Source organism: Hyaena hyaena, unplaced genomic scaffold (assembly GCF_003009895.1).
Source record: "Hyaena hyaena isolate Hyena2069 unplaced genomic scaffold, ASM300989v1 scaffold_584, whole genome shotgun sequence".
Lineage (NCBI taxonomy): Eukaryota > Metazoa > Chordata > Mammalia > Carnivora > Hyaenidae > Hyaena > Hyaena hyaena.
In genome coordinates this window covers 788,692-811,799 of record NW_024081205.1, presented here as the reverse complement: position 1 = coordinate 811,799, position 23,108 = coordinate 788,692, and the positions used below count along the sequence as shown (strand labels likewise).

Here is a 23,108-nt window from a genome sequence, read left to right as displayed (position 1 = left end):
GAATAGGCAGATGGATAGAAAAAGTAGATTAGTGGTTGCCTAAGGCTGGGGGCCTGGGGATGGCTGCTGGTGGGCATGAGGGCTTTTTTAAGGGCATGACAGAATGTTCTAAAATTAGGTTGTGGTAATGGCTCCATAACTGACTATACTAAGCACCACTGATTTGCCTACCTTAAATGGGTGAATTCTTTAGTACGCAAATTATATCTCCGTAAAGAGGTTTTTAAAAGTATTAGCTGAGAATAAGAAATGATTGGGCATCAGATTTTCCAGCACTCTTTCAAAATATGAATAAATTTAATAGCTGATATATTTGGGTTATTGTCTCCATCATCTTCACTCTTAGAGAAACCTCTTCCCCATTATAGCTGGGTAGTTTGGGCATTCTGTTTTGTTGTGTTTGCTTGTTTTTATTCCAGCCGTAGCATTCAGATGAGAGCTGCAGCGTTTCCCAGCTCCCAGCCTCCTTCCTTCGCCTGGGTAGTGAGAATGATGGACGTGCTCACGCTGCTGAATTACCACCTGAGCCTCACAGTGACTGAAAAGGCAGCATGAAGCCCCTGGCTACACCTGCTACCCCCTGAACCCCCCGCCCCCGCCCCAGAGAGCATCACAGACCCTCACAGGCTGCTCTGCTGCCTCGAGGGCAAGGGGCTGCAGGTCAGGGCTTCAGTCTTGTTTCTATTCCCTCACGCCGTCTCTGCTTGGAGGGGTTGGCCAGGTTTCAGCGGACCCTCGTCTCTCAGCCAGCAGTTGCTCTCAAGCACCTTTTTCAAATGTCTGGCTGTGACCCACTGTGGATCGTGGTCATAAAACACATGCTCTGAGCAGACCCCAGAATGTAAGAATCTGTATTTGTTAAGGGTTCATCCATCACTCATCAGTAGGGTTGGGTGATAGTTACTTTGTGGAACAAACCTCGTATCTGAAGGAAGAAGCTTTAGCAACCCCTGGCTGGCAGATAAAGAGACTTCTCGCTTTCTCTTCTTGCCATAGAGATGGAGGGTGGGAATTCTTTTTGGTGGTTAGTGATGCAATGGGTAAAAAACCTTCCATCTATTAAAGAGAAACTATGTTGTGGTTGTACAGATTGCCCAGCTGTGGTTAGCATCTATGAAAGCCATTTCCTGCGTGCAGTAAAAAGAAAGTTTTCTGCTTTCTCTACCACGCTTCGTGGGAACAGTTACTTCTCTTTGTTGAAATCCACTGCATCGCCTTAACAAAGTGACATCCTGGGCTTAGGCAAAAACATCCCCCTTCTTTTGATCACCCTGCGTAGGTAACTGCTCCCCAAGGGCTCTTAAATGCTGGATGGGAGGCTGCCGTGGCAGAGGCAGCTGCTGATGCCGACGGTGGTGCACCCAGCTTTTCGAGGACAGATGGGAGCAGCCCCGGAGAGTCGGGCAGGTTGGAGCCTAAGCCTTGTCAAGTTGCCCATTGAGGTTAGCAGAGTCACAGCTTCTAGGAGGCTGGACAAGATGCCCTGACTAGAGCGAGCTGGCGATGTTGCAACTGCCACCTTGACAGAGATCTGGAGTCTGGGCCCCAAGCAGGAGTGTCCGGTGCTGAGAAATGACCTTTCTTTTCTTTTTTTTTTTTTTTTTTTCTCTTTGAAAAGTGCTTTATTTCAACAAGATCTACGTTAGGTGCATGGAAACATATCAAAATGTTACAGAAACATGTGGCCCCAGCTGAGGCCTTGTCAAATCACGTCATGATCCCTAGATGCATCCGTTTGTAAGTTCTGAAGACCGACAGTGAACCTGGTCATGTACCATTGCGGAAGGCAAGTCAGGATTATGAAAAGGATACTTCACAAAGCTAAAACAAGTGATGGGAAGGGGGTGCGTTCCCCCAGGTGATGATGAGATTAAGCACAAGGTCACATTCTCGGTGATCACATGAGTGGACAGGTGATGAGTGAAATGGGAGTGGGGGGATGCCTTGGGGAGAGGCTGAGAAGCACAAACAGCAGGCTTGCCTGTGCGTGCTGGCGAGGAATGTGCGCCCGCATCTCCAAGCTGATGGACTTGGGTTTTAAATGAGGTTGAGGAGGGAGGAGCTCAGATTAGCTACCCACCTTAGAGAAAAATGAGAAATGACCTTTCTTGCCACATCAGCCTCGTCTGGTGAAAGGAGCATAGAGGACACTGCCCTCCAGACAGAGCTTTGAGGTGTCAGGAGTCCCAGCTGTGTCCCACTTCCATATGCTCTCACTTGGAATGTGGAGTGTTTGTTTAGGAGTGAGAAGTTTAGGGGCACCTGGGTGGCTCAGTCTGTTAAGCGTCCGACTTCGGCTCAGGTCAGATCTCACGGTTAGTGGGTTCGAGCCCCGCATCAGGTTCTGTGCTGACAGCTCAGAGCCTGGAGCCTGTTTCAGATTCTGTGTCTCCCTCTCTCTCTGCCCCTCCCCCACTCATGCTCTGTCTCTCAAAAAAAAAAAAAAAAAAGACCTATAGGAGTGAGAAGTTTAGGACGAAGGGGAATAATTTTGCGGGATGTATGGTAGCTAACTCATGTGGAGTTTCATTCAAAGCCACGTGGTTCATGTCCCCCACCCCCACTCCATGACTAGAAAGGAGTATGGGCATGACTCATTTTCCATGAAGTTCCATGATGTAAAACTAAAGGAATATTTCTAGTCTGACTGAGGACACCCCCACATCCTGAAACTTTAACCTGATCTCAACTTGGATGTACCCAGGAATTTAACATTTATTTTATGTTGACATCCTCAGACATTTTCTTAAGGGGATAGAGACCTGCCTGGGAGAAACAGAAAGCTAAAAGAGAAGCAGCAGAATGCTGAGGTTTGGGAAAGCATGCCAAGTCCCTCGTCAGCAATTAGCCAGACAAGCCACAATTGAGGCACATTTCTCTTCTGTGCCCTGTGCTTTGCTTCTCATGTTGGCTGGTTTGAGAGGCGGCCTGTTTGCTCAGCCATGTTTCCTGATGAGAGTGATCCGGGTGAGCGTGGCTCCTGCCCTCAGACCAGACAGGTGTCCACACAGCCGCACGGGCTTAGCACTGTCACAGGAGAAAGCCAACAAGATTCTCCCCTACAGAGGGCACTGACTGTTAGCTGCCAGGTCCTGACTCTGCCTCGTCTCTTCTTTGCCTCTGTGGCCGCAATTGATCGGGGGCCCATATGGAACCAGTATCTGGAAAACAAGCTGTGCCCTCCTCAGTCGAACTCCCAGGCTTCCGCATAAAGAAAAATATCATTATGGGCTTCGTTAGAAGCTGTATTTAATAATTCCTTTAAGATTCTGTCTCAGAAATGTACATAGTCTATTTGTGTTGGCCAATAAATTATTCTTCCCAGCTGTGCCTGATCCTACAAATGCAAGCAACAGCAGTTTGCACTGCAGGGCGCAAGCATCACCCCACCCCCACCCCGGGCATGGTCCTCATTCCAGTAAGGGAAAGGTTTCCGCTGGAGAGCCAGGCCTTCTTCACTCCCCAGCTACTATAAAATGACTGGAGCCCTCCCCTGTTTTGCCGCAGTCCCCCACCATGGGAATAGTGTAAGGAAGGAAGTTGCTGGAGCAGCGGCAGGAAGGGATGTGGCATTATGTCTTTCCCAGGGAACCGGGATGAAACCGCAGGGGAATGGAACAAAGCAGAAGGGAAATTCAGGAGTATCATTTCCTAGAGGTCTGGTGGGCGGGCCAGAGGATTTTTCTTTGCCACTAAGACTTCTGTCACTTAACCCTTAGGCATAGCACACCCCAGGTCCTTGAGAAGGATGACCAGATATCTAAGTGAATGCCTGCATGTTAGCCAGAGACCTCCGTCTTCACCATTGGCCTGTCCGATCTAGGACTCTGCTGACCATCCTGTAACCCTTGGTCTTTTCTCTAGTACTGCTCTTTGATTTTTTGGAGACTTTCTTACAGCCAGAGGTTTATGATCCCTTTGAGATTTCCTGAATATTTGTCCTTCAAATAAGATTCTTCACTGTTTTTTCACTTCAGTCTGTCCATAGACATTTCCAGGGCATTACAGAGTGAGGCACCAGAAATCAGAAGCAGTCAGAACTTGCTGAGCATCCTGAGAGTAGTATCCTATGTATCCCACACATTACTTACCAATTGGTTACAGAAGGGAGAGGATCCCTTTACAAGTGGGAGCTCTGGCAGTCACCACCTTCCCCAAGAGACTACACAGATCATCCTGAGTCCCTGGCTGACCTCACTCTTCGCTGTCTCTGTGTGGTGGTGCAGTAAGCTGACCCTGACCTCAACCTGCGTACCCACTTGGCATAAGAAACAGACCCTAAACGGGCAGTATTCTGTAAGACAGCCAACCTGGACCCAAAAAAATTGGCAATGGCATTAAGGACCAAAAATCAAACAAACCAAAGAAAAGTCAGGAGACTGTGCTAGATTAAGAAGTAAGGGAGACTAAGGAAACCTCAGATGCTTCCTGCCTGGAAGGAGGGGATGGACGCTGACTGTCAAGGCCATCTGGGGAGGCAGTGAGGGAATTGTGAATATGGACTTTACACCATTTGATCTGTGTAAAGTGTTGTGTTGATGTATGAGGATGCCCTCAGGCACCATATGCCCAAGTACTGAGAAGGGAAGGGGCATGATGTCTGCGACTTAAAAGTGGTTTCACACCTCCAAAAAAGATCATTTAAATAGAGAGAAAGGGTGGAGAGGGAAGGGAGGGAGGGGGAGAGAGAAAGCAAATGTGGCAAAATGTTAATAATGAGTGAATCTAGGCTATTCAGATAATACTTGTTCTCTGCTTTCAACTTTCTGTCAGCACGACATTTTTCAAACTAAAGTCGGGCATTTCTCGCCAGCCGCCCTGGAGCTCATGTGCTGAGCGCTGCTGCGCCCCCTCCCACAGAGGCGGGAGCCCAGGGAATACTCATGTTAAAGCTCACCTTTGCCTAGCTGGCAGTGCAGGACCGTTTGCATTTCCGCGGAGATTTCTCCCTGCGCGACACATGTGAGCCAGGCGTTACAGACGGCTCCGCGGACCGAGGCGGGTGAGGGGCTGCTCCCCCTAACAATATGACCTTCTTCGAAAGGTCTGAACCAGACCTTTATAATAATAAAAACAAACAGCAATTAAAAAGCAGAACAAAACAGTGGCCCTTTGTGGCAAGACACCCAAGCCCACAGCAGGCTGGTTTCAGCAGAACAATAGACCAGTAGAGGACTGTTCTTCACAGAGAAAAGGGACATTAACTTTCTCTTGGAGTGTGTTGCTAATAAATACACTGCCAGGCAGATCAGTTAGCCTGTCCCAGGAAAAAAAGTCCTTTTCATTGCCACTGCAGAGCCCCTAACCCCAGTTCCTTATCCTGGGATGAATGCCCTTGATTGCAGCAGAGACCAGGAGACTGTGCAGGTGGAGGTCCTGCCCTGCTTTGGGGAGAGCAGTTCATGGCTTGCTGTGGATGGATGACGCATCCTCTCCGGGAAGGGTCGTTTCAGTAGATCCGAGTCAGCTGGAGCAATTGGGCTTCCAGAATCCACTGAGACCTCCAGGCTTCACCGACAAGGAAGGAAGAATTGGAAAGGGCTTTCTGTAAAATACTGTTTGAAAAGAGGTCCGATTTCAGAACTTTTGGGGCCCCCGGGTGGCTCAGTCAGTTAAGTGTCTCACTCTTGGTTTCAGCACAGGTCATCTCACAGTTCCTGGGACCAAGCCCCGCATCAGGCTCTGTGCTGACCTTGGGTAGCCTGCTTGAAATTCTCTCTCCCTGCCCCTCCCCCTGCCTTTCTCTCTCAAAATAAAAAAATAAACCGTAAAAAAAAATTGAAAACAAAAATGAATTCAGAACTTTCGCCACCCAGAATAATCAAGTCTATTTCTGAGACATGTTTTAAAGATGTAGTACAGATGAAATCAAATCAGACTGAAGTGTACTTCATTCTTGGGTTGGTAAAAGAGCAATAGAACTGAGCCGCAAATCACTTGTATTTGTATAAAAGCTGAAGCTCCTGTTATTTGCCAGCCTTTATTTCACCTTTTGCTGATAGATGCCACTTTTGGGGGCAGGTAGCTGGCACAGTATCAATGTTAATAACAGATTCAAGAGTACTGACAATTTTTCAAGCCACAAAATGTTTAAGATCATTTGATCCTTCTTGTCTGACTTCTGATTTTCCTCCTGAGCCCAGTGGCCCATAGAATACTGCTGGTACAGTGTGGGGAAGTGGATGAGATTTGAACTCTCTCCCTAATGTACCGCTGGCTTCCAGGCCGTTTCCTTGAGGAAACATTGGAAGTTTGGAAGGAAACGTTGGACTTTGAGGAGGTTACTTAGAGATTTGGACAGGTGAGGAGTGAGACTGGCCCAGGCGTTGGGGCTTTACTTTTCATTCTTGCAGATTTTAGCTAAATCCAAAGAAGTTCTAAAAGAGAACAGCAGTTCCAAGCAGACAGCTCTCACCAAGAATTGTCATCATAAACGTTTTTCCCATTCCTCAGGGAGTACCATGGCAGTTCTGGACCCTTGTATGGCTCTGGAAAATAATCCATGTGTGAGCTACAAAAAAAATCCACTCCTGCCTTGTAAACAGATGACAAATACTAAGGAAACTGGGTATCTCTGCCAAAGAATCTTTGTTCCAAATAATTTGCATTTTAGTGGTTATGCAAGTTATGAGACGGAAGGCATAGACTGGAGCCGGGCTCCGTGTGTTGAAGTGCTACGTAAAGGTCAATAGCACTTCCTTGTACACGTGTTGACCCTATCCTTGCCAGTCTACTTTTGGACCTGTTGGTTCCAGTGCAGTGTTGACTCTTGTCATGAGAAAAAAATCCATTTAGATAAACCCACAGTCAAATCACAGGGATTTAGTTCATTAAACTCATAGTGATCACGCACCATGACAAGGCTTTGTGCTACACTGTGAGTGAGTCAGGAATGAGTAGGACGTGACACTCCCTGTGTACAGTGAGCTCCAAGACAACAAGGGAAATAATACGCCCCCCCAAATTAGCAGTGATAGAAGTTGGAGTATGGAAGGGATCCCCAAAGGCTGTCTCTCCCCAACTCCAGCATCAACCAGGTGGAAAAGACAGGCTGGAGGTCAAAAGCATGGAGTACCAGTCCCATGTCTCCCCCTGGGAACTTGCGCAGGTTTCTTAACCTTCTTGGATTTTATAGTTAACTCATCTCTAAAATAAGGAGATTGAATTAAACACCCTTTCAGATGGTCCCTCTTTTATGCTCTGGTAGTAAGTATGTAGTTATAATTTGCCATATGAAGATCTCCTCTGTTACATTGTTTCCTTGAAGCCACATATTAGACCTGTGTATCTGTGTGTCCCTGGTTCCAAGCACAATGTCTGGTATACAGTCATTTCTCAGTAATCTCTGATGGAGGAGTACAATGAATAACTGACTCTAAATTCATTCCCAAACCTAAAATTCTATTCTGTGGGCCAGCTCAGTTCCTGAGACCAATTTTAAAGATCTTGGGGAAAGATGTGCCCACTTTTCCTTCACAATCAGGGTGGTATCCTGCCATCCTCTCTGTTTCCACTTGTTACTTTCCTGGCTCCTTCCCAGCACCTCTTGGAAATAAATAGCAGGATTCGGAGCATCATGAGGGCCGTTGGATAGAGCAGTGCTTTTGCTACAAATGAATGCAGCCAGCGGAATCGACTGGGTGAATCTGAGTCTGTGCTTCTGAGGCTGGAGCCAAGAAAACAAGTTACTGATATCTTTCTCAGTATACACACTCAACAGGATAGATTTTATCACTTTGTTGCAGTGAATTTTGTTAAACTTCCATTTCTGCAGCTAAAGAGAAACAGAGAAAGTTCTAGCAGATTATCATAAATTTTGAATTGAGAAAGGAAAAAGATGACTGTCATTTTGCCTTTTTTGTCCTTTTACTTTTTGGAGTTTCTGAATCTGTGTGTGTGAGGTCTTCATGGGTGTGGGCATAGGACGGTGGGAAAGGGAATGGAAGAGAATTGCCTGCTGAGGGATAGCGAGCTCGAATGCACCAGAGAAAGGCTTGCTAGGAGCCGCTTTCACCAGCGAGCCCGCTGCACTAGGCTATGCTCTCTTAGTGCCAAAGCCTGCTGCTTTAGAGCAGAGGTGAGCCAAGGCCATGTGCTTGGACAGGATTGGTCTCTACATCGAACTTAGGGTAGTTAGGTCAGTAGAGGACAGTGGCATTCAGGAGGAGGGGGTTGAAAGGCCACCGTTACATTGGAAACATCTTGGTAACAACATGCAGGATATGTCTGAGTATAACATTGTGGATGTAATCTGAGAATGAGCAAGTGAATGGTGCATTTCTTTGGACTTGGCCTTGCAACAGGTGGATGAGGAGTCTCTTGAATGAAGTACCAGTCTTCTGTGATACAGCTCACCATATTTTAGAATCAAGACCCGAAAAGCCATGGCTGGGGGAACAGGTGGTCTGTCAAAGGTGACTCTGGTAGTAACTTGCCCTCATGACTTAGGATCCCCAGAACAGAAAGAAATCAGTGGCTCTGTTGATCTGGTGCCCGACACCGCACTGGTTCCTGCTGACAGCAGAGCAGTCCCCAAGGGAATTCTGGCCTCTCCCTTCCTGACCTCTCCCTTCCCATAGCTGTCAAAGGTCCTTGGGAGGCCAGTGCTGATAGACTCCTTCCCGGAGAGCCCCCCTCTCAGGACCACTGCGGCGGTCTTTCCCAGCCAGGAGAGCCAGCCACCCTTGCCCAGAAGCTGAGGCTTTCTTACCTGCCTCTGCTCTCCTTAAAGCCTGATTGACGAACCTTAGCAGCAGATCTAGGGCTGAGGCCATGGTGGGTGTGCCCTCCTGAAAGCTGTAAGGGAGCCATGCCGGGCTTGTGCTGCTGCGGCCCCGTGTCGAGTGGTGGGGCGTGGAAGCGCACCCAAGCCTGCCGGCACCCCACGCGCCAAACTCCAGTGAGACCTCTGTGTCTCAACGTGATGAGCCTCCACATGTTTTGGCTGCTGCCATAAATGTGTCATTCACTTTGATGTAGCCTCAAATACAAGACAGGTAGTTTTGCTTTTGAGACTATCAGATTAGGAAATCACAAACCACATTCATGATCCAGTGAAGACAGACCTGGAAGCTTTCCCTTAAAGCATATTAGCACAGGTGACATTCTGCCAATGTTTAGTGGTAAGTAAGGCAAAGGGAGATTATGGCTTTTTACTTTTCTGGAACTCTTCACTGTTAATGCTGCAAAAGATCATTTTCTCAGACTTCTCAAAGTGATTGTCAGAAAAATGGTATAGTTTGGGAATACTGTCAGAGCTCTAGGCTGAGGGTGGGAGATGGTGTACAGAGCTTATGGTACAGCTCACAAAGAGGGACTGGCTTGTTAGGAACTGAATGGTGAACGAAGGCAAGTAGAAATTACTCCCCCTAAAATCCTCCAGTTTTTAAAAAGCACCCTTTATTCTACAAAGATCTGATTATCTCCCTCTAATTGTTTCTGTGATCCAGGTGACATTTATTGAGTGCCTGTTGTTTGTAGATCTCAATCCATGTGCTACAGAGGTTCCCGGGACCCGGAGCTTAAGGACCCTCAGAGAGAGGGAGCACGCATAAGGAAAGCAGTGTTGCTCCTAAGCAATCAGATTCCCCTCAAAGGAGGGCCTCAGATAAGTCTGTTGGTGTGGGTCCTTCGTTGAGAAGCTGTCTTCGGCCAGCAGGAGTGAGGAGGTAGAGGGAGGGGATGGGGCAGGAGGGAAAGCCAGTATGAGAGTGCGTTTCCAAGGCTGCAAGGGCTCCTCGCCATCAGGACTTCTAGAAGCATTCAGGTGACCTCCCAGAATTGCCTGTGTGAGGACAGGAGGCTGGGCCTTGCAGCTGCAGCCCCTGTCTTCCACCAGGGTGGCCCCAGTGGCATGGACTCCACACATGGCCAGCCAGGGCTCCGGACACGTAGGCAGGATCAGAGGAGGCCCTTCAGCCAGAAAATGAAAGCCTCGAGGTGCGTGCTTTTGGCGGAAGTTGTTGGCAGTGACTCTGAGCCTGCTCAGAAGTGCCCAGTGTGGCGGTAGCTGGAATCAGAGCTCTCAAGCATCTGCTACAGAAAGGATCAGTACTTGAATGGGTGCCCTAGAAACACCACCAGGAGGCATCTTATCCAGAGATGGGCGAAGGGTCGGAGAAGACTTCCTGGAGGAGTGACCCCTAAACAGAGACAAGACCAGATAAGTGGGAGATGAGCTGTCGGTTCAGAACTGTATGGTTGAAGCTTAGCTTACAAGGGAAGATGTGAGGAAAGATCAGGAAGAACTTTGCAGCTTAATAAGGAATGTAGTCTCATGGGGCACCTGGGTGGCTCAGTCGGTTAAGCGTCTGACTTCAGCTCAGGTCATGATCTCAGGGTTCGTGGGTTCAAGCCCCGCATCGGGCTCTGTGCTGACTGCTAGCTCAGAGCGTGGAGCCTGTTTCAGATTCTGTATCTCCCTCTCTGACCCTCCCCTGCTCACACTGTCTCCCTCTCTCTCTCTCTCTCTCAGAAATAAAATAAAACATTAAAAAAAAATTTTTTTTCTTAAAGAAGGAATGTAGTCTTTATTGCACGAGCAATGAGGGGTCAGGTAATGGACATTTAAGCAGAAAGACTGCTAAGCTTTGTGTTTCAGAAAATTCACCCTAATGACAGCATGTGGAATAGATGCCAGGGTGGAACGGTTAGTGAGCTGGGACAAAACAGAAGTCAGGGAGACCAGAAAAGAAACTGCGGAGTGCTCCGGAAGAGATGATACAATAGTAAGAACCAGGGCGGTGGCAGAGAGGCCAGGGAGGAGGACAAGATTGAGGACATGCTAAGTTTCTGTATCCTCACTCACGCTCTGCTCCTGGTAAAAATAAAGCCTGGCTGCATGCGTGGTGTGTGCGTGCTTTGATGGAAGTGTTATAGGAAGTGACTTATGTGGAAAAGAATTTTTAGAAGATGTGAAATAAAAATCATAGCTGTTTGGAAAATTCTTAAGCAAACTGGGAGGTAAAATAGCTGTCAGAAAAGATCTCCAATAAATTCTCAGCTTAGACATGAGACCGCGCAGAGCACCACACTGGGAGTCAGAAAGACCTTGTTGTGTTCTGCTCTACATGTTCTATTGGCTTGACCTTTGTTGTGTCATTTAACCTCTCTGAACTTTGTTTATTTGTCCAACTCAAAATGAGGACGATGACGCCTGTCCAGCCTGTCCTGAGCCCATCTTAAGCTAACAGCATGTGGTGGGATGTGACTGCAACAGGAGAGCTAGCGTCTCCTGACCAACACGAATGGGGCGAGGGTGTGGAGGCTTATGCTTCGGCCCCCAGAGTCTTGTGTTCATTGTGGACACCGGCCTGTCTGCTCGCTCGGAGGCTGGAATGGGGTGTCCTTCACTGGCCCTGTGCTGCAGTGAGGTGGGTTTCAGAAGGGTTGGTGTGACGCTGGACCCTCTTGAGGGCTCCTCCCTCAATTCGGAGATGCAGTGGCCCTCCTTCCCCGGCCATAGTGCGAGCACGATGAGAAAATGGTGAGGAAGGCACTTGGAGAATTAGCATTCTAGGCACGTGAAAGGTATTACTGCCGATTTTATCATTAGGCCTTGTGATGCTAGCTCATAGAAGTTGTACATGTTTGACTCTTCTACATATCCCAGTAAAGCAGTTTCCTGCATGGTCCTATACAACATATTTTAGTTTCATAAAGTAACCAAAAGCTCTGTTCCTTCCATAGTTCTTTCCCCTAAGACCACCTTCTTACTAACTAGCTGCATTTCTGTTTTCCTTATTTTATCTCCTACATTTAACAGTGACTGGAAACATGTGACCTGCCAAGACTTGAACTTGGGCGTATGGGGTTTCTCCCACAGTCCATGATCGTGTCACCAGCAAATAGAACACAGGCTGTATACTCCCTCCTTTCAGGGTGAGGAATGTTCTCCACCTCCTGGGAAAATCCAAGGTCCTGACTCACAGGAGTTGAAAGGAAACTGACCTTAGAGTCTTTTGAAGATACTTTGCTGCTCATCAGTTTGGGGATCTGTTTCTCTTTCTCTTAAAGGAGTTCCCTGGGGCTTTAGGGCACAAATGATGACCGTGACTCAGAGTGGCTGACATTTATTACACCTTTACTCTGTGCCAGGTGCTATTTTAAAGCACTTTACCTATAAGACACACTACAGCCCTGTAAATAACTATTCACCTGCTCAGCTATAGGAAACCAGGGCAGATATGGTTAAGTAGGCTCAGGTCACACAGAGCCTGAGTATCTACAGAGGCATGTGACTGTAAAGCCGTGTCTGAATCATGCTGCGCATCTCCCCTCCCTACAAGCAGAGACCTGTCATACAGAGCAAACAGAGGACTTTAGGATCTCCTATCTCTAGGTCCTTAGAGCCATCAGAGATGTTAAGCAAGACCAGTGCATTCAAATTCTGGTCTACCTGAAGTGTTCTCCACACCAGGCAGGAAGTAGTCTAGATACAAAAAACATTTCCATTAAGATAAAAACTCAAATCTAGGGAGCCCTGCAACAGCCAGAAAAACCATGAATCAAGAGATGATCGTTTTTATATGCTCACACATTTCATTTTTTCACTTTCCCTAGGTTAAAAAGATCAAGTGGCATGACCACCCTTTTGGGGAAAATTGGAGCCAAGAAGCAGAAGATGAGCACCCTAGAGAAGTCCAAATTGGACTGGGAGAGCTTCAAGGAGGAAGAGGGCATTGGTGAAGAACTAGCCATCCATAATCGAGGGAAGGAAGGGTAAGAAGCAATGGATTCTGTTCCTCTGAAAATCCTGAACACTCGCAAATAGTTTATTATAGACAGGCCGCCCAGTGTAAGCAAGCAGGCACTTTTCTTAGTGAAACAAGAAAATGTGAGTGCTTTGGTTTGTCGGTGAGGCTCTGTTCTAATGCGGAGCAGACCCTCTGGGTGAGCAGCACCCTGGAGGTGGGGGGGACAAGAAAGCAGCCCTCCTCTGGGGGCCGGTCACATTGCCCAGCCGAGCTCCCTGAATGACTGCTCCCGTGAACTCTGAGTCCCCTAGTTTAGTCACATGGTCAGATCTGGCTGGCTGTATCAGTCTTGGTCTGATCCGAATGATTTGGCCTTCTGAAAAGCCAGTCCAGTCCAACGCTTCAGGAGCCACCAGAGTGCCTAGATGTTGTTGCCTAATCGTGGGATTGTTTTTGCCCATGTCACTATGGCCTCTGCGGGGCCTTTAACCTACATCACACATCAGCCCTCACACAGCACCCAGGCTGTCACGTGCACCCTCCTCTTCACTGTGGAATACGGAGAGGACATCCGTAGGCTCTGTATTGAGGAATTATCAAGAAAGATGGTGTTCGATAAGTACTTAGGAGCCTCAGAAGAAGCTAAAAAACAGAATTACTACAGAACAGGGTCCATGGCTCAAGGTCATCACTCCCTGCCCCCCCCCCCCCCAACAGTGAAAGGAAGTGTTGTGGGTCTATCAGACGGCACTGGTTCCTCACTGCCCCCTGCCTCTCACCAGGAAGGCCTCTCCCTGCAGCACACTGGGTGGGTGTCTCTGAGGCTCAGCTCCTTTGCCTGTTAATTGGGATGATGATACCACCCTCAGGGTGATTGTGAGGCTCTCATGAGATAATGCGTGTAACACATGTATAACATACCAATCATACATGTAAGTACATAAAGCCCTTTGTAGAGCCCCTGTCACGTAAAAGTATGCATTAAGTGGTAGTCATTCAGGTCATTTGTAAGTTAAGTTATAATAAGGACAGGTAAGGGGGTTATTTTGGGGATCACATTTCTAAATGAGGCTTCAAGATTATTTGAATGAACCTGGAAGCTGATCAGTACATTAAAAAAAAATTTTTTTTAATGACTGTATGAACTTGTTTGACCATCAGGCTTCTAAGTCAGTCTGTCAAAGAGGGAATGCCCCAGGACAGAAGCAGAAGTGCCAAAGCCTCCTGGGGAAGGCCCAGGATACGTTTGTTTATTTATTTAATTTTGAGAGAGCGAGCGCGCATGCACGAAGGGGGTTGGGGGGGACAGAATCCGAAGCAGGCTCCAGCCTCTGAGCTGTCAGCTCTCAGTGCAGACCCCGAGTCGGGGCTCAAACTCACCAGTCTTGAGATCATGACCTGAGCTGAAGTCAGACACTCAACCAACTGAGCCACCCAAGCGCCCCAAGGGGAAGACCCAGAATAAAGCACAGGCAGGAATCTGTCTTATCTAGAGAAGTCCTCTGATGTTTGCCCCAGACCCTCTCGCCTTTAACTCAGTTCTGGTAACTCACAGCTCTTTCCTCTTCTCCACATTTGCTTTCTGATCTAAGGCAGCAGGGGATCTGCCAGTGTGTGCAACTTTATTGCGCCTCTGAGTATTGATTATGTGGGTCGGACAATGTTCATTCTACTGAAGTTAATAGAGGTCCTATAAAAGTAAGGAGTGGTGTTGTTTAAGATAAGGGAGAGTTAATAAAATGGAGACTGGAAGAGAAAACAAGATTAAAAGGACATCTGCCCAATGAGGACTTTTCAGGCAATGGAAAATCACGTAACTGGGTTAGGGAACTACTAATAGCATGCAGCTCTTAAGCGTTCTGCTTTCCCCTCCTTCTCTGAGATCTACCCCCCACCCACCAATATGATTCCACTGATCTGATTCTGTTTTTCAGTGCAGATGTGATGACTTCTTTGCTCTGCCTCTCTTCTCACCTTCCCTCTCTAGTGCCCGCCCCCACACCTCCACTCACCTGCCTTTCCTAGCTCTTGCAGGCAGAGTAAAGGGGCTCACCCCCTAGTCCAGGGAACATGCTGTAGCTCCAGGGTCTCACCTTGGCTAAGCATGAGGATCCTCTGGGGGTGGTTTCCAGAGTTGAGGTGACAAGGCCACCCCCGCGCCCATACAGAGCTGCTGAATCAGGAGTCACAGATACCTGTAGCTTTAACTCACTTCTCAGGTGCTTCTGATACACAGCCAGGGTTGAGAATCACTAGACTGTAACATCAAAATTCTAGAGATGAAAGCAAGATAGCCAGCTGCTGGGTGAGCCTTTCCAGCACATACGAAACTATAGAGAGCTAACTTCAAAACAGGGAATGTCAAGAAGGGCAAGATTTCTCCTGAAAAGGGAAGGAGCGTAAGAACCAGACCTGTAAGGTCTGTTTTGGCAGAGGCAGCTCAGGCCCCCAATTCTCCTTCACAGGTGCCAGCAACAGCAGGGACTCACATGGGGACACGGGGAGGGGATCTCAGAGGGAATGTGTGCAAAATCCCAGGAGGTGTATCCCTGGAACTAAAGTGATCTTTGCTGAGACCAAGGAAGGGGAAGAGTCCTATTTGATAACATCTCAAAAGAGGCACCCAGGAGTATTGATTGGCCTCTGCTGTGTATATTTAGAAGACTGTGACCTTTTTACAAGTACCAGATTTAAACTGACTTCTTATAAAAGAATTCAAGTCATAAACGTTGGTAAAAATATTTCTGTTATGCAGTCTTGATTAAAATAAGATTGGATTAAGATTAAAAGCTTATGTCATGCTTTTTATATTTTGATAGTAACTCCAGTTCAGTACATGCTAACACATCTTCCCCCTTAAAAAGATTGGATAGTATGTGAAGCTAGCTTGGTCAGTATTGGGTTGTTACTGTCCAATTATTTAAAGGCAATTTTGCTATTTTAAAATATGCACAATAAGGAAACAAGGTAACCTTGAGAAACCACAGGCACAGGACAAGGTCTGTTTTAAAATCTATGTCTGCTACTTCCATTGTCTAAATTCTTTGCAGAAAATTTATCAGAACTTTCATTAAATGTCACTAAACTAAATGCTGCAGTGAAGAGAGAGATTGACACATTGAATTAGAAAATAAAAAACAACTATTTACTGGTTAAAAGAGACATGTCTGAATAGTGGGGTGCAGTACTGGTGGAAAGATGGGAGACAGGATAAATCAGGTAGCCACTAACCAGAAAAGCTGGTGGAGCCATATTGATATTAGACAAAACAGACTTTAAGAACATTTCCAGAAACAAAGAGGAGGTATCCTCATAACAATGAAAAACATTCAGTGCGTCTGGGAGGTTCGACAGCTCATGTTCAAATGTCCCCCTTGGCATTAACCACTGAAGCGTGGTCACTTCTTGCAACTCAGCAGCTCCACACCAGCTGTGTTCCCAGCAGAAATTGAGTCGTGTGTTTGCCAGAGACAGGTGTGAAGATGGCAGTGATCGTACTTTTCATAATATCCCCAAACTGGAAACAACTCAGGTAGCTGTCACTAATGCAGTAGGCAAAGTGACTTTATTAAACGGCTCATGAATCTGGCAGCATCCTGTCTACACTGTAGAGCGCTACAGAAAGGAAAGGGTTTTTAAAGGCAGGACAAGGAAGTCATTAAAAAGGATTATTTCAGGTGAGGTTGCCTCTGTTTGAGGACACAAGGGTTTTAGTAGGTGGATTACCTCATCTTTGGCTGATGAAGAAGTCCCATGTGACCGATTACCTTATTGGTGCTGACCAGAAAATTCCTGACTGACCGGTTAAAGGTTACATTCCTAGGGAATTGAAACTGTAGTTAGGTTAGGTATTAAGTCTGGATTTACTGACTTGGGGCCTTAACCTAAGTCAACACCATTTTGGGCCAGAGGTTTCTTTTTTTGTCTTTTTTTTTTCTTTTTTAAATAGGTTATTGTCAAGTTGGTTTCCATATAACACCCAGTGCTCATCCCCACAAGTGCCCTCCTCCATGCCCATCTCCCCCGCCTCCCCCCACCCCTATGGTTTGCCTCCCTCCCTCTCCCCCACTATTTCCCCCCTTCTTCTCCCCCATGGTCCTCCGTTAAGTTCCTCCTAATCCTCCTATACATGCAAACATATGGTATCTGTCCTTCTCTGCCTGACTTATTTCGCTCAGCATAACACCCTCAAGGTCCATCCATGTTGCTACACATGGCCAGATTTCATTCTTTCTCCTTGCCATGTAGTATTCCATCGTATAGATAAACCACATCTTCTTGATCCATTCATCTGTTGATGGACACTTAGGCTCTTTCCATGTTTTAGCTATCGTTGAGAGTGCTGCTATGAACATTGGGGTACATGTGCCCCTATGCATCAGCATTTCTGTATCCCTTGGGTAAATTCCTAGCAGTGCTATTGCTGGGTCATAGGTGAGGTTTTCTTTTTAATAGTTCTCACACTGAGATACTCTTTAGTAATTAGAATGAACATGGATAAATTTCAGTCATATAACAGCACAGAGAAGTTCATGCAGCTTGAGCCCATTTATATAAAAAGGTCAAAAACAGGTGAAAGCATTGTTGTCCACTAAGTCATTTTGTAAAAGAAACCAAGCCGCAAAAGAATTCACAGTGTAAGTCTACTTGTGTCAAGTTCAAAATTAGGCACAACTGGACCACAATGTAGAGGGAACAGAAACTTCAAAGGCAAGCAAGCTGGCACCTGGCCGGGCTGACACTGGCCACCTCCAGGCCCCCAGCATTCCGGGTCTTGACCTGGTGATGGCCACGTGAGTGCTCGCTTTATGATGATTCGTTTGCCTTGCCTGTTTCATACACTTTAATGTGTGTTTTACATTTTATAATAAAACTGAATTGAAACTGAGTTCAGATCCTGGATCTACTACCAACCTGCAGTTTGCTTTAGCCCATTTCTTCATGTATAAAGTAGAAAAGTCTTCAATATACCTCTCGAGTTGAGGGGAGATATCTGGGGTATTTATAAATATATGAAGTCCTCTGCTCACTCTTCTTTCGCCCATCTGCCATTACTGACCATACCACATCAGGGGCCTTATTCCTTTGAATTCCCTCCTGGTGTATTCCTGCCAAACTGGCAGGAATGCTTTCCACACAGGTGGTAAATACAGCTTGGCGGCATCTCCTGCCAGTCTCCCTGGCTAGCCTCTTCCTTCTCTGGGCTTTTAAACTTGGGAAGTTCCAGGGCTGAACTCTGGGCCACCATCTGTCCTCACATTCGTTCCCCAGGCCCACCCCCGCCCCCAGGAGAGCTCACTAGTTCCACAGCTTGGGTACCACTGTCTGCTGATGGCTCCCAGAAAAGCTCTCTCCTGCCTGACCTTTCCACCGCACTCTGGACTCCCATGTCAACCTAGGTTGACCTCTCCATTTGCATGTCCAAGAACACATCAAACTTAACATCCAAAACCGAATACTTGCCTTCTTTCCATACGTAGACTCCTTCTCAGAAAATGACACCATCACCATCCATCCAACCGTTACAAGAAAAACCTAGGAGTCATCCTTGATTTCCTCTTTCTGCTCACATCCTGAAAGTCCAATAGACAATTATCTCATAAAATACATCAGTCCATCCCTTTGTCAGGCCCCACTGCCCCTACCCCAGCACAAGCCACAGACATCTGCTGGGCTCCCTGTTTCTCTATCTGTACCCTTCCCTCCTTTCTCCCCAAAGGTAACTAAAAGGATTTTTGTATACAAGCCATTTTTCCTCTCTTCCCTGCTGAAAGCCCTCCGGTAGCACTTATAATCTGTGTTCAACCTATCCTGGCATTCTAGGTCCGTACTGAACTATCCCAGGCCCACCTCCTATCCCCTTCTCCCCTGCTCATGACAGCCCAGCCTCTGTAGGGCTCCTTCAGGTTCATGATGGCTCTTCCTTGTCACTCAGGGCTCAACTCAGATGCCACTCTGTAGAGAAGACTCCCTCCCCTCCCCCCCCAAGAACCATCAGTCACATCACCACGTATGGGTGTGTTGTCATGTTTCGTATACATTGATCCCGGTTCACCACCCCATCACCAGCACTGAGAAGAGAACCTAGTCCAGAGCAGGTGCTGAACCATTTCACTGTCTAAATGTCCATCCCACCAGCCACCAGACAGCATGGTTTTGGTTTGGAATTAGAATTAGCCACCCAGGGGCGCCTGCATGGCTCAGTTGGTTAAGCGTCCAAGTTCGGCTCAGTTCATGATCTCACAGTTTGTGGGTTTGGGCTCTGCGTCGAGCTCTGTGCTGACAGCTAGCTCAGAGCATGGAGCCTGCTTCAGATTCTATGTCTCCGTCTCTCTCTGATCCTCTCCTGCTCAAACTGTCTCTTTTAGAAATAAATTAAATTAAATTAAATTAAATTAAATTAAATTAAATTAAATTAAAAAAAGAATTAGCCACCCAGAAAAGAAGGGCATGGTACATCAAAATGATGTCTCCACCCAGGCATCTTTTCCAGGCAGCAGAGTTGGTTAAATGCCTATACCCAAGATGGTCAGTCACCTGCACAGCAAAGAGTTGCTGCTCTTGCTCTGAGCCCCAGACTCCCGGGCCAGCCGTGTAACCGGGCCAACCCTGTAACCTGATCACACCGGTTCCCTGCAGCATTCAAGGTCAGCTGAGGCAGAGGCAGGCAGGCCAGGGGCGGGAATCCTTGCAGAGTGAATGAGAACAACAGGTCCACTGGGCTTGGCTGCTGCTGGGGATCAAACTGAAGGTCAGAGGTCTCAGTGATTGAAAACCAGGGGCATTTGTGATGTGGAGAGGCACGAAAAAGAGCCCAGAGAAAATCATTTTTCCTCCAGTCTACGTCCATGATCCCCAGGAGTCCATCTTTCAGAACTAGCACAGCCTGGTGAGATGGGAGGAGAGCGGTGGAGACCTTCACTGCAGTCGCCATACTCTGGCTGCGGGCCTCACATACTCCTCTAGCCAGTGGCGGGAGGTGGGGGCACGCAGGGGTGTGTGGCGTGGGCAGGTTGCTTCTTCAGTTGCATTTCTCAGGCAAGAAGGGGCATATCTTATTACATCCACCTCAGGGCTTTATCTTCATTCAGCCCGCCCCTACTGCCCGCCACCTCCTGCTGTTGGGACCTGAGCTGACCCACGTTTTCTGTCCTGTTTGTGCCGCGCAGCATGCTTGCCTGGGGAACTGAACGCTGGCGCTCCTGGAACAGAGTAGTAACGCAGCGGGAAGTGTCCTTGGTCTTAGACCTGCTTCACATGTCCCTGCACCTGCCTGTGCTCACTCTTCCCCTGACTGGTGGGCAGGAGGCCTCTCACTGGTAGATGACTGGGACAGGCCACCCAGTGGACCCTCCCACCCTCAAAGGCCTCTGATTTCTTGGGGGGTGGAGGGCCATCCTTCATTTTCAGTGTGGATGCCTAAGGAGTGTGTAGGTATACCACTTATTCCCTAGAAGCACTTCCTACCCTTCTCTTCTCTTCTTCCATTTTTCACTCCCTCCTTGCGAGCCTGGATCTCAAATAGTTGGTACCAGAAGAGTAATTTGGGTTGAAAGATCAAAAAGATGTCAGAGCCTGTTGTATCTAACCTGGTTCTGAAAGGAAAAGTTAGAAAATCCCTTAGGTTTTGATGCTATTAGCATGTTTTATTAATGAAAGTAAGGAGCTGCTTCCTCTTAAATGGGCCACATAGAGCAGTAGTAGCAGGAAGGGATGAGGGCCCCCCCTACACCCTGGCTTCCCAGCGGACTAGGCCCAGTCAGGCTGGGTCCCCCAGGAGTGCTGGGCACAGGCCAGAAAAGTGCCATTGCGCTCGTCAGCTGGTAGTTCTGTTCTGGGACTGTAACCTGCGTAAGGTGCCTGAAATTTCCTGAGGCTCCATTTAAATAGGCCATCTGCCTGGGCCACCTTGGAGGAGGGGCCTGCCCCCAACCCCTTGCTCTTCCTGGAGCTTTTGGTCTCTTGATCCTGTTCCACTTGTCCCAGGTCTGAGGCTGTGTAGTGATGCAGTTAAGGCACACATGGGAAGCAAGAATGCCTCAACGCTCAGCTGTTTTCTCTTTCATTATTTACAAAGCACCTCTCACAGGCTCGCTGCATTGTCAGAGAGATATTGTCATTTTTATTCCTGTTTTACAGAGAAGAAAAATAAGGCACAGAATTTAGGTATCTTACCCAAAGTCAAACAAATCGTAAATATCAGAGCTGCTCTCATCCTCGGCACCTTTCCTGTCTTGGGGCGGGTGGGAGGAGTCCGTGTCCAGTAGAAGTTTTGTTCCTGGCCAGCTCTTGGCTGGATCCTGTTAGCAGCTGCAGATGGCCGTGAATGGGGAAATGAGTTGCCAGGCCTGCCTTGATGGCCTTTGTCTGGGCTGCCCTTGAGAATTCAGTTGTGTTCTGCACATGTGCCCCTCTTGGCTGCCTGACTCCTTCCCTAAACCTGAGTTCTGCCGGTATAGCACCCAGCCTGGCTTCACTCTTGATTCTGTCAAGGTCAGCTGGACCTAGCACAGCTTCTAGGAACCTATAAGGCCATTATTCATGCTCAGTGAGCATCCTAATTTAGGTATCACTTCCTCTTTAAAGGAAAATCTAGAAGAAAGACCACAAATGCTCAAAGCCATGTACTTCCCCTTTCTTGCCTCCAGGCACTCTCTGACAGGTAGCACTGGGTGATGGCTCATTTGAAACATGCCTTAAATTCCACTCTAACCAGGGTTCACCTCTTTTTTTCTGCTGAACTTTGGGGGGCAGCTAGGGCTGTCAGAACACTGATTCCCATCTCAGTCTTCTCCCAGGGTGGATGGACTAAGGTGAGGGGGTGATGGTTGTAGTGTGGCAGAGCCTTTTGGTTGATTTTTGGTTAGTGGCCCCCTCTGGAGAGTGACGGGCCACTTGGTGATAGACGGAAGGCGAGCTTGTTCTGTCCCGTGTCTGCTTCCCCACCACAGTCCACCTCTTGAGCTTCACCGCAGCCCCAGGAAGTAGTTTCCACGAAGACCCTGTTTCTTCTGTTTTCAGATGTGCCTTTTTCCCCATTTTGATGTACATATGCAGGATGCGTAGCTTCCACCAGCTTCCACCGGCTCAGCACAGCACTAAGACCAGGAAATATGGCATCACTGTGTTGCTGTTGAGAAAAACGAGGCTCCGAGATCTTCAGTCCTTGACCAGTGTGGCTCAGCTAATATATAACAGAGCCACCCGCTGAACCTTGCTTAACTAAGCTTGTGTTCTTTCCCTAAAACCTTGTTACAAAACTGCCTCAGCAGCAGAGCCATGGATAAGTTGTTGCTTTCTTTTTTTCATTTTCCTTTCAATGACATCTGAACCAGAAGCATCTTCGTTTAGACCAAATGCAAGTGGCTTGGATGTTCCTAAGGGAGTCGTGGGTGGTCACTCCGGTAATCTATTTGTATTCTCTGTAACTGCGTGATCCCGCCGGTCGGTGGACTGTTTACACCTGGGGGATGGGACAGTGCAGGGGCAGCGTTGTTCTCCTCCAGGATTCTGCTGACAAACATTTTATATTTTCTTCTAGGTACATTGAACGGAAGGCTTTTCTAGACCGAGTGGACCACAGGCAGTTTGAAATCGAGCGAGATCTCAGGCTGAGCAAAATGAAACCCTGATGTTATAGGGGGAAATCAGCAGCAGCTTAATCCTGTTTACAATGTGAGCTTCTTGTGGGTCTGTGAAATGTTTCCGGTGTTTCTCATCAGCTGTTTCCCAGCCAGGTCTTTTTTACGTTGAATTCTCTCTTTGTATCTTGACCTCACGTGATTTCATTCATTTTACTTTTAAAAGTTTGTCCTTAAAAAATAAAAAATAAAGGTTAGTCCTACAAGAGGCTGGTGAAAAGGAAGGCCCCACTGGCTTTTCCTTGACTCTGCAGTGAAGGCCACAGGGAAGCCCCAGGCCTGCCTGGGCTGGCCCTGGGGGACAGAGCTGACCAGCCTGGGTATGAATTTCTGGGCCCTTTCTGAAGTCAGCCCTGCCCCAGAGCCCGAGGGAGGCTCACCTGTGGGGAGCGGGGGGCGGAGCGGGGGAGGCCAGGTCCCTGGGCAGTTTTGTTCTTGTTCTGCTGGTGCTTCTCTCCCGATCTCTTCCCCTTTCCTGAACGAGATTTCTATTTCCCGGTGTAAGCTCAGGCTGAAAGTAAGCACAGGCTACTGCTGAATTCGGGAGGGTTTCCTCCTTTGGCTTTTCTCCTCTTCCCAGAGTTCAAATCAGTTTAAGATGTGATCCCATCTCAGTAATTCCTTTTTTTGTTTGTCAAAGAAGACTCCGAAAGACTTTCTTTTTTATACTCCTTTGGAAATTTTAAATTCCAAACTTCATAGTAATAAAGCAGTAAACCCCACAACTTGCTTTTGGGGTGTGTGTGTGTCTGGGCATCCTGAGTAAGGTGGA

At 47.6% G+C, this 23,108-nt stretch overlaps 1 protein-coding gene across 2 annotated transcripts in view; it reads left to right on the top strand.

Annotated features, from left to right (window-relative positions):
• CFDP1 (craniofacial development protein 1) overlaps window positions 1-23,066 on the top strand; it is a 128,070-nt gene extending 105,004 nt beyond the window's left edge. The window contains exons 6-7 of one of the 2 annotated variants that reach the window (XM_039256457.1): window positions 12,562-12,720; window positions 22,237-23,066. In XM_039256457.1, coding sequence (XP_039112388.1) covers window positions 12,562-12,720; window positions 22,237-22,327 — 250 coding nt within the window. In that variant the 3' untranslated portion in view covers window positions 22,328-23,066. The remainder of the gene's footprint in view (window positions 1-12,561; window positions 12,721-22,236) is intronic. The other variant, XM_039256458.1, reaches the window with a different exon arrangement.
• Window positions 23,067-23,108: the final 42 nt, after the last annotated feature.